The sequence below is a fragment of the Typopeltis vanoorti genome, chromosome 17 (assembly GCF_054136105.1).
Source record: "Typopeltis vanoorti isolate ZY-2024b chromosome 17, IOZ_Tvanoo_1.0, whole genome shotgun sequence".
NCBI classification, from domain to species: Eukaryota; Metazoa; Arthropoda; class Arachnida; order Uropygi; family Thelyphonidae; genus Typopeltis; species Typopeltis vanoorti.
The window spans coordinates 27,584,922-27,604,987 of NC_143565.1; the positions used below are offsets into that span (position 1 = coordinate 27,584,922).

The 20,066-nt window shown below is 35.4% G+C and overlaps 1 protein-coding gene across 1 annotated transcript in view; it reads right to left on the reverse strand.

Moving 5' to 3' along the window:
• Positions 1–20,066, reverse strand: part of Prp8 (pre-mRNA processing factor 8) — a 411,861-nt gene that overhangs the window by 24,228 nt on the left and 367,567 nt on the right. Inside the window, exons 37-38 of the mRNA XM_090407427.1 lie at positions 12,733–12,924; positions 941–1,130 (exon numbers count right to left, since the gene is read on the reverse strand). Of these exons, the coding sequence (XP_090263553.1) occupies positions 941–1,130; positions 12,733–12,924 (382 nt within the window). The remainder of the gene's footprint in view (positions 1–940; positions 1,131–12,732; positions 12,925–20,066) is intronic.

Genomic DNA, 20,066 nt, shown 5'->3' on the forward strand with positions numbered 1-20,066 from the left:
GGATAAAAAGTCAAAATTGCAGGATGGACTTGATCGGCAACAATGTTCAGATATTCCTTGGAGGACACCTGACCTTCCAGTAACATCAGGCAACCCATTACATATCAACACCATGAACATACCCCACACCATGATACCACTTCCAGAATCATGAGTTGTGCTTACCGGCCAAATGGGTTCATTGCTTTGTGGGAGCTCCCGACAAACTCTTCCTACCATTGGCATAGAACAAGGCACACCATGACTTGTTGGACAAGATGACTTATTTTCCAATCTTCAGCAAAGAACTGAATTTCTGCAAAGAACCGGAAAATTCACTACAGGTGAACTTTCAAGTTCTTTGCAGAAATCAGTGGTTTCCGTATAGGTATGCAACTGCAAATATTGATCCTCTTCAATTCCCTGAGGTTCAGTGAGATATATAGGTCAGGAAGAGCCCTCTTTAAAGGCTTCAGTTCAATTGCTACACACAGGAAGTTCTGTTTATCCATACAAGCTTTCTCAGATGACAGTGATCTCATTCTTAACAGACTCTCTTAAGATCACAGTTACACTTCTTAGACAAGCAATACAAGTTATTTTTCTACTGATTAAACATCCGGGATATCTCACCTTTTGAGAAACCACTCAGCTCTACTATTTAAAATTGTGGCTCCACCCATAATAAGCCCTTTATCAAACTCCAAAAGATCCTTTGTTTTTCTCATTGTAATCAACCTTTTGATGATTACTGACCAGCAACATTCTTAAATAGTTGCCAAGAACATGTGGTGATGCATATGACCAAGTATTTTGCATATATGCTGCATAAGTGACATTTATCTAAATCTGCATAAAGGTTTCTAATTCAGTGGCCAGTATGTGTATAATATAATAGGCACTCTTTAGCTTTAAAACCATAAATTAACATGCTTTAGTTTTAAATTTACTATTTGCTTACCTGTGTTCGCAGATCTGAAATAATAATAAACTTTTTCAAGATATTTTTGGGAAGAATGTAGGTATATCCTGTTTCTTTTATGTCATCAGAAGACACATAAATATGATTGGTACGCAAGTGAAGATTCGTTGCAGAAATAGCACGAACTCGCCATTCTGTCCTTGATGAAAAGGTCTGTGTCTCATAGTTACTGAAAAGATTTTAATCATCATTAATTCTAGGATATAACTACTTTATACCAATGCATAATGCTAGAGAACAATATTAAAAGAATCATATTAAATTTATCTGGTCATCTCATAGGTGTTTTCCCCATTTTTGAGAGTAAATATATGTCTACATAAAATCAAGTTTTAATCTTGTATAGATTTACTTTTCTTCTCCATGACCTTCTGTTACCTTTCCACAGGCATTTCAATTTCATGTTTATAAAGTTTCTTTGGGTTTGATGCAAATGAAAGCCAAAGGAACTTTACTGGTCTAGTTAGTTGAGTGGGTTTGGAATCCCACTGGGTGTATGGATGTTTCTGAATGTGTCCAGTAGATGAATTTCATCATGCAGTGTGAAATAAACAAAACTATTTTGATTATTGGAGGCTTGAAAAAAGTAATGTGTTTGGTTTCTAGAAGATGGATAACAGATATATACAAAAGATTAAACCTATATACTATACGTTTAGTCTTTTATGAGTTGGGATTCACATAAAAATAAAATAAAACAGTGTGGCTGGAGCACTTTTCACTGCTTCAAACCAGTATGGTTTTGAACACTTATGAACAGGGAAGATGGTGCAATGTGTAGGTGTAATGAAAAGCAGTTTCTTATTGGTGAGAGAAAGAAGTTTTACTACAGTACTTAAATGTTGAGATTTCTGTTATCACTTTTGAAAAAAAAAAAAAGCCCACTGAAAATGATATAAAATACTTCTCATCTACTGTAATACAATGATTCAAACATAACATATTACTTTCACTAGAATGTAGGGAAATTCAAATATCAGTCTGATCTCTAAGATTGACTAGTGACAACAACGGAGAACATTCTTTCAAAGTTTTGAGACTTTTCCCCATAGCAACAGCAAGAACAAATAAACAACAAAATAGCTTACGATAAGCTTCTGAACAAAACTACAAACATTCAGACAAAGCATACTGAATTAAATTTTATAAACAAATACTTTGAAAAATTCTATATTCTCATCTCATCTTCCTTTTCCCTCTTTTACCTTGCGGTGTCGAGGGTTTATTAATCATCGGACCTCAAACTGTTCACAGGATAAGGTGTATCCTATGTCCGTAGCCCTAAGCCCCGGTGTATCCTATGTCTGTAGTGTTGAGTTCTCAAGGCTTGTTTGCTGCTTTGCGGGATGAAAAACCCCAGTTTTTTTGCGTTCAAAATATTTCTTTATAAAATTAAATTATGCTTTAACTGAATATTTGGTACTTTGGTCAAATTGCAGAATAAAAAAATAAAAAAAAATTAAAAAACACATGGAATAATACTTCACCTAATCATGTAACCAAATGAAAATAAATAAATGTATACATATAGAAACTTTGAAAGTTTTAAAACTGACCAGAGAGTTTATGAGAATATAATCTTCAGCATCAGAGTTGCCTTAGCTTGCAGTACTTAAAAGACAAGAGTGCTGTCGAGATGTCTGTATATTCACTTTTAATTCTTTTAAGGTTTCACTGGCCTGACAGCTGTTTTAACTATTGGTTCTCATCAGGCAGAAACCTCAAAATGACAAGAACCTTCATTGAGTACCAAGGCAATTCTGTTTCAGAGAATTGTATTTTTCATAAGTGAACAGCAATTGATGCTTAGCACATACACGTCAGGCAATTATAGATCTCTCACCATTACCCTAACTACCTGAGAAAGTAAGAGAAAACATTGTGCCCCATGGATATTTCATGCTTGGGTTTCAGCAGATGTGTTATGTAGCATGCTGGTTCTTTAATTGTAACCAAGTCTGCACAGAAGGGGTGGGGGGTGGGGGGGACAATGTATCTGTTTTAGGATATATTAGAAAACAATAATGAAGGAGAATGCTATATTTGGTTAGCATATTTTAATTACTCAAAAGGTATGTGAACATGTTTTGCTATAAAATATACATGTACCTGTAATATTTCCTATTATAGTATCTTATATAAGACAAATATATGCCTCTCATCTTTGTAGTCTAATATTTTATTATGCACCCAACTAGAAATCACTCATGAACTTAACTGTCTGACATAGTTTAGTTACAGCATTGACTGAGTTTTTGTTTTCATTTCCACTTGCAAGTTTTTTGAATTTGGTAAATCTGAAACCTAAGACTGCATCATCATCATCAAATTCCTGCTGTGTACCCTCAAGGGGTATACAGCATATGATAGTACTACATGAAAAAAATTACATCTTCACTAACTTCCTATCTACAATTTTCCTCCAAATCAGTCTTACTTGTCAAGACTCCAACATCATCAGATATTATATTTCTATCGTCTAAGGCACTTTGTACAATATCAATCCACTTATATCTTGGTCTTCTTCTCGGTCGTTATGCTGCCAACCTGGTAGAGAATACTTGTTTTGCTAATCTTTCTTCGCCCATTCTGTTTAAGTGACCATACTACCTGAGATTAGCTCTGCTAACGCATTCCTGGACGTTGACAATGTCAAGTTCTTTCCTAATATCCTCATTTTTAATATGATATTGCCATTGACGCCATCTGTTCATGCCTATAATCTATCTCAGGACTCTCATATCTGCGGTCTCTAGTCTTTGGTCAAGTGTTTTACTTCTGACCCAACTCTCAGATCCATAAGTTAAAACTGGTTTGAACACTGTCTTGTAAACAGCTAATTTAGTGTTCCGACTAATTTCTCTCTTATTCCATATGAATTTATTCAATTGACTTCCTACCATACCATACCAGCTTTGTTGATTCTGTTGTCTATTTCTATATTTAATTTATCATCTTCACTAAAAGTCGTGCCTAAGTAGCTGAAATGTTTTACTTGTTCCACAGGCTCTCCATTCACAACACAGTTGACAATTTCAATAATTCTGCCTATTTTCATTATCTTTGTCTTTTTATTGCTGACTTTCTTACCATATCTATTACAACAGCTATTCAATTTAGTCAGAGAATCTTGCAGACTTGTAGCGGATTTATTTAGAAGTATAACATCATCCGCATAAAGCAAAGAGCTGACATTAACAACTCCAATTTTGATATCATGTTTAATACCACTTTCCTTCATAATGTGATCCATATAGATAATGAATAACAGAGGGGCTAATGTACATCCTTGTCTCACACCAGATTTAACATTAAACCATCTTCCTGTGCTTCCTTCAATTCTAACTGCTGACTTACAACTCAAATAACGACTAAGTATTGCTTGATATAATGCCCCATTGACACAATATAACTGTAGCGTATTGAATAGCTTCTCTCTTGGCACCTTGATTTTGTCTTTTGTCTTGATTTTGTCTATTTCCAAATAGACAAAACTTAAATACAGATCTTTGTTATATTCCTATGATTTCTCCACTATTTGTCGTAAAGTGACGATCTGATCCTGACAGCCTCTATTTTGCCTGAATCTGGCTTGTTCTTCACCAAGCTTTTCTATCACAATTTTTCTCAACCATTTCTCAAGTATACTTGCATAGATCTTGCCAGGAACACTCAGTAGGGAAATACCTCTGTAATTCTCGCATTCAGTTTTATTTCCCTTTTTACATATGGGTACTATGAGAGCTCTACTCCAATCATCGGGAATTCATCCCTCTGTCCAGGCTTTCTGAACTATGCAGTGCAGTCACTGTAAGATTCTTATACAACCATACTTCAGCATTTCTGGTCGAATATCATCTACTCCTGCTGCCTTTCCACATTTCAAGCCTTTGATGGCTTTTTCTACTTCAAGTATGGATATGTATTCCTGACTGCATGCCTGGTCAGTGTTTCTTACCACTGTGCTGTCATCACTGCTTGTTTCATTTAGCAGTTTTTCAAAGTAATTACTCCATACTTCAAGGATATCTTTTTCTCCCGTTTTCATGTCGCCTTTATCATCTCTGACTCGTTTTAAAGCACTCTTTCCCCCATTCCTAAGCTTCTTCAATAACCTCCAGAATATTTTGCCACCATCTTGATATTTATTTTCTATATTCTTGCCAAAGTCCTCCCATGACTTTTGTTTAGCTAGTTTTACACAGTGTTTAGCATTCTTGCATTTGTCTCCGTATTCTCTAAGAGCACAAGCTGACTTGTTTGCCAGGAACTTTTATATGCTTTTTTCTTTTCCTTCACTGCCTCTTTAAATTCCTGTGTCCACGAGGGAGTTCTGATTTTTTTTATCCTTGCAGACAACCTCACCATATGCCTCTCTGGCAGAATCAATCAATGTTTTCTTCAGAGTTTGCCACTGAATCTCCAAGGTTTGATTCCTGTTCTAAAACTCTTTCATTTTTTCTTCAATAATCTTTGTGTATTTTAGTCCACAGCTCACATCTGAGAGCTGCTCAACTTTTATTCGCTTTAAAACTTTCTTACATGCCATTCTTTTCAATATGAAATTCAATTTTATCCTGCTCAAGACTAAATAGTGATCACTTCCAATTTCAAATCCTCTGTACACTCTGGTGTCCTGCACCAGGGAGAAAACATTACCATCAACAATAACACAGTCAATGAGACTTTTGTTATTCCTTGTCTCCTCTCTCCATGTGAATTTGTGCACATTTTTATGTTGGAACATGGTGTTAGTAATAACCAGTCCATATCTCACATGGACTGGTTTTTGTATGTCTCACAATCATTTCCTACTCTGCTATTTAGATCCTCAACAAGGACCAACTTTTCCTTTTTCATTGTGTCAGTTGCTTTTTCTAAAGCCTCAAAAAAATTCCTCCACTTCTACCTTAGTAGAACCTTCTGTGGGACCATAGGAACAAATAAATAAGTCTCATTGTCCAGTTCCCCATTCTCATATTTGCCCACATTACTCTACTTGAGACTGACTGCCATTCAAGAAGATTAACCTTGTATTTTGTGTTGAATACTATGGGTACTCCTCCTTTTCCTTGATTGTCATTGCCTGAATATAACATTTTGATTGGTGTTTCATAAATATTGTACTGTTACAACTTGTGCACAGGCACATACTGCTCAGAGAATTGCACAAACCTGGTTCCATTGGCGCCGCTGTGAGTAGCCAACATTCGTTTATATAGTTGTATGGGTTAACATGCAGTGGTGAGATTATGAGAACTATGTAGCTGTAATAGCACTTCACAAGGTTGGAATGCAGTCACCCATTATTTTCAACATGCTAAAAACGCTTGGGATGAGTAGGGCGTTTGTGTACCGGACTACTAACTGTTATAACGATACAGAAAACATATCTGACTACCAAAGAGTAGGTTAATCATGCTACATTAAGGATGGAACAGCTTGTGAGGTTTGCGATGGCATGCTTCTGCTGTAATCCTGTGCAAACACAGAACGTGATGTCGTGAGAAATGAAAGTTTTGCAGAGAATGATGTTGTGTATTAACTGATAATCTGGGGATGAGAACCTATCGTCATTCTCTGAGACACTTCCTAACAGGGAAATTTTATTACCCTCTGGCACAAACTTATGTGCCAGAGGGTAATAAAATCAAAAGCACTATGCTGGCAGTATGTGAACAACAGACACAGAGATATCCTCTTCACAGACGAATAGATTTTCATCACTGAAGAGTCATTAAGTACAAAATGATCAGGTATATGCCCTAGATGGTCACATAGCACCCAGGATTCAGAAAGGTTATCACCCAGCATCAGTGATAGTTTGGTGGTGGGGTATCCAAGTTGCATTTCTGCAAGCAGGTGGTCCCCACCAAAGTGTATCAAGACCTTGAACATAAGGTGTCAGTAGTGTGAAGGTTGATTTAGAGCAAGCAGTCGCAGTATTTCCATTGGATGCTGTGCATGCCGCCATCAATATGTGGCCTCAAGGACTCTAGCCATGCGTGAAGACAGAAGAGGGACATTTCGAAGACTGGGTGCTGATGTATGCAGATTATATGTGTGGCTTATATGTGCTGAAAGCAGCAAATAAGTTATTGATAAGTTAAAGGTTCATAAGCTGTTTAAGTTGTAACAGTATTTATGACTAGACTAGTATATGGATTGTTGGCAGAGTTCATGTTATTTAAATAGTGTGAGCCAAGACAACTCAGATTTTGGTCTTGGTCTCATAAGCTTACTGATAAATTTTCAAAACTTCACTTTCTTTCAACATTTGGCTATAAAAATGTAGATGGATCAATAATTTCCTTCATTTTGATATAGTAAAACTATCATTTAATTTCAGAGAAAACATTGTATTTAAAAAGCAATGCCGCATAAAATGAGAAAAACATATTGCACTTGTTTCTTCAAATAACAAAAATATTAATAGAACTTTATTATTGTTTTGTATTTGGTCACTTAACATTAAAACTGAGATTTTTTCTTTTGGTTTATTAGTTGACCATAATTAATAAAAGATACACACAAATTGTCAACAAGTTTCACCAGCTATTCTATCTGGCTTCTTCAGGACAAGTATTACATACAATAACGTTTACTAGTAAAAAAAGAAGAATGGAGTAACACGGTCAAATCAATTTGTCTTGGTCTTTCAACATCAGAGTTGCTCTCAAACCTGTCAAAACTATACACCACATTTTAAGATCACCTAAAGACATTAATGCCTTCTTCAAATATGCAGGTGTATACAACATCCCATGTTCCTGTGGATTAAATTACATAGGCCAAACATCAAGAAGCCTGGAAATTTGAGAAAAAAAAAAAAAAATAGGGGATGTGAACAACAACAACAATAGAACAGACACTTCAGGATTAGCCCATCACTTCTTGATCTCTCACCACACCATCGATTGGGATAACAGCTCTATGCCTTATATAGAAGAGGTTTTTGATGTAGAAACTTCAAAGAAGCCGCAGTTGTACTCCGTTTGGGAGAAAATCTAAACAGAAATCAAGAAATGATTCTGAAAGACATCTAGAAAAGCCTAATAAATTCACTTAGCTTACCGAAATTTCATTTCAATGATGAAATTCCGGTAAAAACTACACAACGTACTCAATAAACAATGACTGAGACACCACGCTCATGATGTTATGCGTCAGTTTTAATTTTAATTGATTTGACTGTTTACTCCATTCTTCTTCTTGTTTACTAGTAAATGTTATTGTACCATCATACTTGCCCTGAAGAAGCCAGACAGAATAGCTGGTGAAACTTGTTGACAATTTGTGTATATCTTTTATTAATTATGGTCAACTAATAAACTCAGTATTAATAGAACTTATTTTAAATTGTGGATTTAATAATGAAAATGAATTTGTGATAAATTACAACGTAGGAAAATTAATTTCTCAGCATTCTTTGTCTTTTAGCATATGTCTGGTTTCTTCGTAAACATTTCTGACTTCTGAAAAAAAAACCTTTAAGTTATACGCTGGCAGTTAGAGTCAAAAGAAATTTTCTGAGAAATTGTAATAACACAGAATAAGTTTACTCATTCTGTGTTAGCCTTGGAAACCCTTCTATTTGAATGGTTGTGCAAGATAAGTGGAGGTTTTTCCCATTATGTCACATATAACAGGAATTTTTATGCTTCAACTGAAGCCAAATATCTGAAAAACACACTAAGGTGGCCAAATACTGAAGCAAAACCAAATATTCAGTGCATTCCTAGATGAAAGCCATAATTATTAATTGTTTTATCAATTATTTTTGTATTATAACTGTGAGAGATGTAAGTAGCTCTGATAAATGACAATTCATTATTTAAAAGAGAATGATTCTGGCAGAAAGGCTTTATATGTTGGTTATTTATAACTATTATTTTTGAGGAAATTATAATGTTTACTGATTATTAATTGCAATAACTTTAATTAATACTTCCAATATTTCAGCAAAGTTAAATTGCCGTCATCAGAGATCATAGAACAGTGATGTGTGCACAAAGGCATTAACACTGGGTAAATGAGGCTGAAAAGAGGTAACCAAAACTGGGCCTAGAGTCCTAAATGGTATCCTCTAGTGGCTACATTGGAAAGTCTTGCCTGTTGGAGCTGAAGATCTGAGGATGAGTGATTACCAAATATGGGCAGTTTCATGTACCCAAATTTGCTGAGGTTTGGAAAGTTTCTAAGGGCTGAAGCAAATTCAAGGAATAGCGCTCTCTTATTGCTACAGTGGAGTAGGGTGGCTCTAGCATATCTTGTGGTGGGTGTCCAAAGCATGGTCAAGTACAGAGTGACCATAATTGTGGAACGGATGTGGTCCATATATTTGGAAATTCTGATACTGGATGTCCTGCTTGTCTGGCTGTAGGATAATTTGCAACTGCAAGAACATAGTAAATATCTGGCAGTTCAAGGGAATACGTGGCTGGTCTTTGATAGAGTAGACAAAGGATGCCAATTTTTTTTGGATGCATCCCAGATATGTGGAATGATGATAGATTTTGCACAATCTGTTCTGAAAGGGGGAGAGAAAGATTGCATTATGGAGGTTTAATATTTTTTGGATTTGGTGGGAACTGTAGCCATCAGATAAGAAAATGTTGAGAGATGTGGTCAAGTTCAGTAGTTAGCACATCATTATCAGAACTGATTAAATTTGCCTTGTTATATAAATTTTTATAATCCCATATTATTGGGGGGGGGGAATGCATCTACTACTAAGTGTGAGTTTTCTGTAAAGAAGAATGCCATGGATTCATCAGGCTGGCATGATATTAGGGTGCCTAGGAGGGGAAGACTGCTGTTGTTTTCCTTTACTAAAGAGAAATAGATCACAAGATGTTCATTGTTTAGATGTGTTAAGAAAATATTGACAGTATCATGTGATGAAATGGAGAACACATCATCTACATAACATACCCAAACAGTGACTTTATTGGGGGGGGGGGGGTTGGACCATTTACAACTGCAGGACCAACTTTGGCTGCCTTTCTTTAGCCTCATTTATCCACTGTCAGTGCCTATATGCAAATATCATCCCTAATGATGGTAATTTGACTTTGCCGAAATACAAGGTAGGTTCCAAAAGTTTCTGGTCTGACATACTAAATTCATGCCAATTTTAAAAACATCGTGCATGACAGATAGCATCATCTATGAGAGAGCTTAAGTGTACCAGTTTCAACTTTCTACCTGCATCATTCAGTTGGAGGTACTCATTTGACTAATATGTGACTGTAACGTTAATAATTGAGTACCATGCTGTGATAAAGTTTTTCACCAAAGAAGGGCTTTCTCCAAGTGCTATCAAACAGCAATTGGATGATGTTTATAGGAAAGTTACTCCTTCATATTCCATGATGAAGGAATGGGCAAAACAGTTTTGCCTAGGAAGAGAGCATCGAAGATGATCCTCCCGTGGAAGTGATGACTGAAGAAAATATCTCTTGCTGAGGAGGAACTGCTCCATGACAGACAGCTGAAGCTCAAAGAAATATCAGCAATGTTGGGACTTTTTATAACAACCAACTTTTGCATCATTCATGAGAAGCTTCACACAACAAAGGTCAGTGCAATGTGTGGGCCCTGACTTCTCTCTTTAATTCAGAAGGAGAATCATGTGACTTGTTCCCACAAATTTTTAGAGCTTTGCCAAGGGAATCAGAGAGAAGTGTTGAAATCCATTGTCACCGGGGATGAAACCATGATCCTTGATTACGATCCTCTTTCTAAAAGGGAATCAATGGAGCACTGCCGAGAAAAGCCAAGGTCACTCCACCCAAAAAGATCATGGAAACAATCTTTTGGGATTGTCAGGGAATTCTCTTGATTGACTTCAAGGGAAAGGAATACCACTGTGAATGCAGAATGTTATGTTTCACTCCTGCACAAACTGCATGATGACATAAAGGAGAAAAGATGAGGAATGCTGAGTCATAGTGCTCGCCTGCTTCATGACAATGCTCCAGTCCATACGGTTATTGTTGAGAAGGTGGCAGTGAAGGACTGTGGCATCCAGGAGATTGAACACCCAACCTACAGCCCAGATCTTAGCACCTCCTCTCAAAACTGAAGAACGACCTTTGAGAAAGAAAATTTGCAGATGATAATGAGGTGAAAGATGAAGTTCTAGGCCATTTTGAAGACAAAAGTACAGACTATTTTTTCAAGGGCATCTTTGAATGTCAATTCAAAGATGTGAAAAGTGTTAGAGCGAGATTATGTCGAAAAGTGACACAGTTGTTTTCTTTCTATCACCTCTAAAAGTTAGTCAGGGCAGAAACTTATGGAACCACCCTTGTATCACAAGTATTAATTAAAGCTATTATAATTAATATTCAGTATATGTTGTAATTTCCTCAAAAATAAAAATTATAAAAAAATCAGTAGAAACAATGAGTTTTGTAAACTAAAGTTTTAATCATACCTCATATTTCTGACAGTGGTGATGATGTGAAGCTGCATTAATATATTTACTATGAGTTGGTTTTCTGTATAATGAGATTTGCAGACTGACTGCCATTAGGATGATGTATAATGAGAACATCCAGAAAAGTAAGACAGATGTTATCTTCTACTTCCAGTGTAAATTTAATTCTTGGTTGTACTGAATTAATTTTCTGAAGAAATTCATGGAAAATGGACAAGGAAGAGTTCCACACAGCAAAAATGTATACCAGACATCTATCTGGTACATATTTGTACCAGACAGATGTCTTAGGTGAAAAAAGATTGAGAATATATTGTTCAAATTGTTCTATAAAATAAATTAACCCATTTATCCATCTTGTTTCAAATAATTAATAATTATGGCCTTCATCTTAATCCTCCTGAAAATGAAGTTTTTGTCCTGTCCTAAACTAAATTCTTTCCTAGTCTCTCCAAAAGACAAATACCTTCCTCCTTCTCTCTCTTTCTTATCCAGGAATTTACAGGATTCCTTGTTCTTGTGGTTTTTGTTACAAATACACCACCAATTTTCTGGCAATGGATGGCTGGCATCTCCCTTAATCTGGACAAAATTATGAGTGTGTCCTTGAAATTCCTGCGACAACCAAGCAAAGTCATCTGTGGCTGACTATTTCACTGGGCCACCATAGACTGTGTTGCCTGTGCACACACACACACTTACTTAATTATTTACACCTGCACTTCATGATGACTCAGAGGGATTCTTTACTTATTTTGTTTATATTTAACTGTAGCTAGGGCTTTTAGGCAAAAGTCAGTTCACAACTGTGGTGATAGTGTTAAGCATGAGTTCATATCTGCTTATACTGCATCATTTATACTAATGCCTTTCATTTAATAACTCAATTCACACATAATTTACATTTAATATTCAAGTTTCAGGCAGTTCATGATGTTTTAGAGATGTGCAAAAGTTTTAATTTGTGGGTCAGATGTACTGATCAATTATTATTATGTGACCTCCATCCGTCCAGCAAAAAGGCTAATCTGGCAAGATTCTGGAACCAACAGTGCGGGGGGGGGGGGGGGGAATCGGTTGTGTAACTATTACGGGGATGAGTCTTTTAGCTCAGATTTTCCAGGAGGAACATCAAGAGTATATTTTACTTAATTCTGGCTTATGACAAGGTATGATGGACATTGTTGGTTGGTGTGGACTTCACACGAGTCTTCAGACTCTATTAAGATATCCATGTAATAATAATAATTCCACACTAATGATTATGGTATTAAGATAGAAATTTAAAATGAAAATTACAGAAATCAAACAAAGTAAATGTTCTTACCTTGTAGTAGAGGTTATTATTTCATCTCCATGCTTATTTACAGTTCGAGTCGTTGTGGCTGTCAGTTGAGATTGTTCCTTTGTCTGCTTTTCAATTTCTGCTATTTGTTGTCTTTGAGCAGAAGGTGCAGAGATTTCCATTCCCAGTATGATATCTCTGATTTCTGACTGAGTGAGAGAAGCTACATTTACACTGAAATAAAGCAACATCAGTGAGAAGCAGAACTAACAAAATAATATAATAATACATAAATAAGTACAGATAGCTACTGGGAGAGAAAAAGCTATTTTATTCACCTTGTACAACTTCACATGGACTACTGTAATGCAGATATGCTATCCTGAGTTTGGAAGAGATTTAAAAAAAAAAAAAAAAAAGCTGCAGAAAGGGTGAAGAGAAGAGTAAGAGATTGGAATTATGGAATATAAATGAGGACATGAGAATATGTGAACAGAAAACATGAAAGAATAATGGAGAAAGGACAAGGAGGTATCCACAGAAATTAAATGTGCTAGATTTTTCTCTTACAGTGCAGTGAGTGAGTGGAACAGTTAACATTGAAGTAGTGAGTGCATTCAGTGTGAATGTACTTAGAGAATGTATGACAGCTGGTGTGGGTGATCTATGGCCTTCCCCAATGAGTCATTGACTGTCTGTAAGTCTCAGATGATGATCATAATGATGATAATATCCTTGTGTTAAGGCTTAAATATTGGAGGTTTAATGGAATATTGACAACACTAAGAAAGGATTAAAAACTAATTTTAATATATAGTAGATGCCACTGATGTTCCATGCTACAAATTATCAAAACAGCTGGCAAACTCTCTTACCCTCCCCCACCACTGGTCTTTCCACATCCTATATAAAACACTACCCATTTTAAAACTTCAACTGAAAATCTAACTTTAAATAATGGCAGATACATTTACAAAATTTACAGACAGACAGAGAAATGCTATGGGTTCTTCCTCCTCTCACTTGCCAATTTTTACATGAAAAACTTTGAAAAATGAGCCACAAACTCAATTCCTCTCAAACCTTCTATCTGGCTAAGATATCTAGATGTATTCTCTATTTGGCCTCATGGCCCAGACACATTAGACTCCTTCTGTCACTCAATAGTCTACATCTCCAGTTTATGATGGAAAAAGAAAACAACATTTTACCCTTCCTGGACACTTTAGTGACATGCCTTCCAAATGGTAACCTCTCCACTGTATACAGAAAACCCACTCATACAGGCAGATACATTCACAAACCCTCCTACTACCACCCCTCTCAACAATCTGGAATTATTAAAATTAACCAAGAGCCTACAATTTTTGTTCCAGTGGAACCTCTCAACAGAACTCAGTCACATACACAACACCTCCTTACCCAATGGCTAAGTTTGCATAGAATTAAAAATAATAATAATAATCAATTCCCCCCTGCCTCCCAATCTGCAGCTATCCCTTCAGAAGAATTTCAGAAATGTCATCACATCCCTACATCCAGAATACATCAGAAAAATAGTCAAGCCATTCAAAAAATACAGCCTCTGCATAAGTTTAAAGCCTCACTGGAAACTTGCTACCCTTATCTGTTTGACTAAAGATCAGACATCCTCTCTAAGTGCTTGGAGTATATAAACATGTTGCTGCAAGTTGGCATACTATGGACAGACAGATAGATCACCCACCATCTATTTAGATGAACACAAAACTTACATCTGCAATCATGACTATGGTCAGTCTGGTCTAGCAGACCATGTATTGGATGCAACTCACAGGATCTTCTGGAGGAAAACAACCACGCTTCATCATAGTAAACTTAAAAAAGAAACTCTTTTTGGAAAAATTAATCCTCAAAGGTTACAATTTACAATTGGGCATCTCCTTAACAACAATGAACTTATGTGGTGAAGTACTGTATTCATTAAATAGAGAGATGTGGTATGTTTAAACAGAAGAATATTAAAACTTAATGAAAAACTGAAATTTTATTTAAAAAATGGAAAATAATCATTAAAGGTTAAGATGAGTGAATGACTAAGAAAGCAGTTAGCTTTAAATTAAACTTTTAGTCCAACTTAGCATACATTTACTTCAGAAGAAAATACTAAAAATCACATTAGCTTCAATGGAAGCTGCAACAAATAACTGATAATAAAACATTAGACGGTACTTAAATTGTGTGAAAATTAACAATTTTAGTAAGACATTTGTAGCTAACATATTTTACTCTTGGTTAAAAATCACATCTTAATTAAGTGACATTCTAAATAACATATTTATATAAAAAATGAGAATCAGCTTTATTCTAACATTTAGTCTAAACAAAATGAAGTTCCTGCATGTGAGTAACTCAGTCAATTTGTGAGTGACTCAAAATCCAAGGAGTACTTGCAAATTCCATGACCTTAAAACTATCATGGCTACCTGCAATACAATTCAACATAAGCAGTAGTTGCCCAACATTGTTTTACAGTACAACTTCAAACATACCAATACTACTTTTCTTTTTCCATTCAAACTAACTATTCTGTTGAATAGTCTTCCCCACCAACTACAAAATTCAACTCTTCAAATAACAGTATGTTCCAGCTCGCCTAATTTTTCAGTTTTAATGGAATCCATGACACACCAACTTCATGGAAAATTAGCAAACAAATATTTCATACTTAAAATAACGGTATGTTATCAGTGTGTGAAACCAGCAAGCAATTAAAAGAAAGACATAACACAAGGCAAATACATAAATACAAATACAATTCCCAATAACTAACGACTTCTGATATTTACACAGGATAAGAATCGGCAATATTTTCAGGATGGATGCAAACATTCTGCTTTAAATTTTGATAACAGATTCTCTGAACTTTCTTTCGAAAACCCATTTTTATTTAAATGTGCTGCTTCTTGTGGAGAAATGACACACTGTTCCAGGGGATACCGATCATTTGATCTCAATACTGTGTTGTATGAGATCTGACTTTTGTGGTTTAAGGTACATATATAGTACTGATGCTCACTAATCTTTTTTCCACTGAACAGTCTGTTTGTCCAAAGAATGTTAATTACAATTGCAAAGAATCTAGTAAAAACAGCCAGAGACCATGTTGACAGTTGGTCTTTTGTAGTTCGTAAGAGATTAGAAATTTTGTTGATTGGAAAATAATATGTGTGGGTATCAGATGAAATTACAAGATCTTACTGTTAGATTCAAAAATGCTTGAAATGTATGGGATCAGAACCCTGCATTCTATTGGCAAATCTTTTGGAGTAGAAATGCAAGGATGTTTTATATGTTGAATGTGATAAGGATTATAGCCATTTAAATTTAATTCCATTAATGATCTGATTAGTGTTGCCAAATGAAAATTACTAAAAACAGCTAAATCTTAAAAAAAAGAGCTAAAAAGGAGTTAAAAATAAAAATTATAGTTAAAAATATAAATAAAAATAAAAATTGAAGCTAAAATTTTAAAATTTTAGCTTCAAATTTTTAATAAAGCTGATACTTTTAAGTTACTTACTTTATTCAAGTTGAAGTGATGCTTGCATATCAGTGGCTAAATACATCTTCCATGTGGTCTTCTGTGCTTAATTCGCCCACTTTTTCACTTAGATTTTCAGCTTTATTATATGTGGCCATCGTTCCAATATTACTCAGTATAGATGCTGGTAAATGATAGTCTGTACAATACTTGTTATGCCTGAGGCCCTACTTCACTGACAAAATAGCTGTCAGCATTGGCAATTCCATTTTGTTTCTTAATTTAGTTTTAACTACATTCATGGAACTAAAAATTCGTTCAATTTCCGCATTAGAATTTGGCAGTATTAATAAATTTATTGCACACTGAGCAATTTCTTTAAATGGATTCATTCCAGATGCATCGTTATATTCTTGTACTTCAGTCCAGAATAGCCCAGTGTTTTCTATATTTGTCCATTTATTTAAGTGGATAGTATTGTACTGGTATTTAGCAGCAGCAACATCTTTTTCTGTTTTCAGCATTATTTCTAAGATAGGAGTAACAGGTTCTTTTATGTGTTTTAGGGTATTGTCAACAGAAAAAGAAGACATCATTCTTAAAATATTCAAGTTTTCAGGCAACCTTTGCTTAAGCTGTTTGAAGAGACCAAGAAGAAACTGTCTTCCTCTACTTCTAAGATTTCGCTCATCATTTTGCATTATTTTCTTTTGGATCACCAACTCTGAAATGTTTCTTTCAAATCTGTAACCAAGATTTGGATTGGGATCCAAATAGTCATCAATCTCTGACTCTAGAGGGTCAACTGTGGATGATGGTAGCACTAATATATTAGCAATAGAGCGAATCAAACGAGAAAAGTCTTCGAATAATTTCATCTTATCTGCACTGTTATATTCGAAAATTTTGTTAACTTGCCGAACTTGAACAGGATGCAAAAATAAAAGGTACAACAGATCACTTTCATCTTTGTACATCTCCCACAAAATTTGAGCTTTGTAATATTTCTCAGTCACACTCACGACTTCGAAGTGAGTTTTTAATTCCAACCACTGGCTGAGAATTCTGTCTACTGCAGGTTCAATGGAGAGTCACCTTGTTGCACAATTGTTTACAATTTTCAGAGGAGCATCATTTTCGTTGATAGTTTGATACAGCTCTTTGTATGCTGCTTGTCTTGAAGAAGAATGAATGTGAAACCACTTATACGTTTCGGCAACTAAAAATTCTAATTCTCTTGGGAGAGATTCTGCACTAGTGCGAGACATTGCCAATTGTAGTGAATGGCATATGCATCTAATTAAAATTAAGGAGAGAATATATGCCTTCAGTTGTTTATAAATGCCATTATTGACACCCACCATAACACTGATGTTGTCTGTACCAATTGCACTGAGATTTTTAATGTCCAGTTTCTTGGCCAAGAGCTCTTTTTTCAGTGCAGCCACAATACTACTAGCGTCACACTTTTCTAGAACCACCATACTCAGAAATGTATGCATAATTTTGTTGAATGTCTTGCTATATTAAATGATGGCCATTCCTAAAATCTTATTCACTGTGATATCATTCGATTCGTCAATTAGCATGCTGAAAGTTTCATCTCCGATGTCCGCAATTAGATCTTCAAAATTCTCACTTAGAACATTCTTTACAATTGCAGAGCACTTAGTTCAGTGCATTTTTACCTTTGGCATAATTTGACTGTCTGGGATGATATTTTTGCAAAGATCTACTAGATGATCGCAACTGTTGAACGATGAGTGACAACAAAAAAATAATGCTAACCTACCTTCAAAGTTCGGGGTCTCATCAGACTTTTTATAATACAAGCATATTTGTAATAGGAACAGCTTTATATGGAATTGCAGCAAGATGTTTCTTAGTTTCACTATGCTTTACAAGCTGACAATATTTAGCAGCTATATCACATCTGCAAAACTTACAGTTTCCTTTTGTAGCGTCACCAAGAACTTCACACAACCATTTACTAAACATTCCCATTTGCAACCACTCTCTCCTAAATTTTTGCTTGTAAGCTTGATTTTTCTCTTTGCTCATTTTTGAAGAAGAGTATACAACTCTTTACTGCAACAAATTACGATCAGTCTTTGAAAACTTCCCACTCGCTATCATAACTACCAACCAGAACACTGTGCAAAGACTAACTTGTAGCTGTGCTATCAACTTTAAGGCGACAAAATGACAGACTGTTGGGCCACGTGACTGACTGCCATTATCATGCATTTGAAAAGTGTATGATGCTTGCACCAAACGTACAATACAATTCCTTATGAAATGCAAACATCTTGAAAACTTTTAAAACAATTTCTTTAACAGTAAGTTAAAATAACAACTAAAAAGAGCTGAAACTAGTTCTGAAGGAGCTAGATTTGGAGCTAGGTGCTAGATTAAAATTTTTGGAGCTAGGGAAGAAATAAAAGAGCTAGATCTAGCTCCAAAAGAGCTAAATTGTCAACACTGGATCTGATTATGAGAAGCTACTATTGTAAGGATGCAAGATAAGAAAGGGAGAAGAACAAATATTATGTGCTCTCTGTTAGTTAAGGATTTGACAACTGATTTTCTGGGATGCATGATGTGCAGAACTTTCATGTATATGTATCTGCCAATGAAAGTAAGTTTCTAATAACCTGTATTACCTTGCCACCCAGTGTATATCAGATAAGCGGGATGTCTAAGAAGGGTACACATCCAGAACTCTTCTTCACATAAAATAAACTGAATACAGAGACGTAGACTGCTGATTTTATATAGGAAGGTGTGACAGAAATACAAGATCTGACAATGTTGGAGTCCCGACAGGCAACAGACCGATTTGGAGGAAAATTGTAGACAGGAGGCCTATAATGATGTAACCTTCCATGTAGCACCATCACATCCTGCACAACCCTGAGGGCATATATCAGGAATTTGATGATGATGTGGTATCCCTAGATGCCACCAGTTGGAAGGCCTTCTCCTGAAAAGGCATCTGCAGTTACAAAGAAAGACCAAATTTTCTGGCCTTTTTATGTAAATCCCACACAGAAGAAGGCATATTATATCCTTAGTACCCACAGTACTACTGTGCATTTAGTACTGTGGGTATTAAGGATATAATATGCCTTTTCTCAAAAAGACAGATTCAAATCTGTTTAGAATGTAAAGAACCTTAACAAGGGCTTTTCAACTGAAGGAGATTTAGCAAGTATCATACAAAAGCAGCAAAGTTTCCCCTCGTAGAAACTCATCTCAATAAGAGACTATGCAGACAGGATAAACTATTCTAACACTGTCCTGATTAGGTTTCTATGAAAACTGAATTAAACAGGATTACTTCATTCAATGACCTCATAAGTAGCAACCTCAAGATAACTTCCAACATCATTTTAATAATGAGGCCAAATAGCAAATACATCATCTACATAGGAGACCTAGCAGGAAGGTAGGACATGAATGGTAGAAAACAAAGTATCTTCTAGATGGCTTCAAAAGAAAGCTCCCCATGTACCTTCAAGTCTGTTTATAAATCTTATTTTTCCAGATAAAATATGCCAATTATAACATAAATTCACTTATCTTCACAATATCTAGAGGGTAATCTTTGTCTAGACAGCAAAATGTACCAGCAATAGGATCTTTCCATCTATAAATGCACATATCAGACACATTGGATCATTTGCAAGAACCTACACATTTTCTAAAAGAGATCAAATATATTTCGTTACAAGCTGTTGATATTTTGGTCAGCTTGTAAAGGAATGTTCCATTCCATTAGCTGATGCCATTTTCCTATGGATGTTGTGAAGATAATTTGAATTTTTATTACTATAAGGATATTTTAACTAGA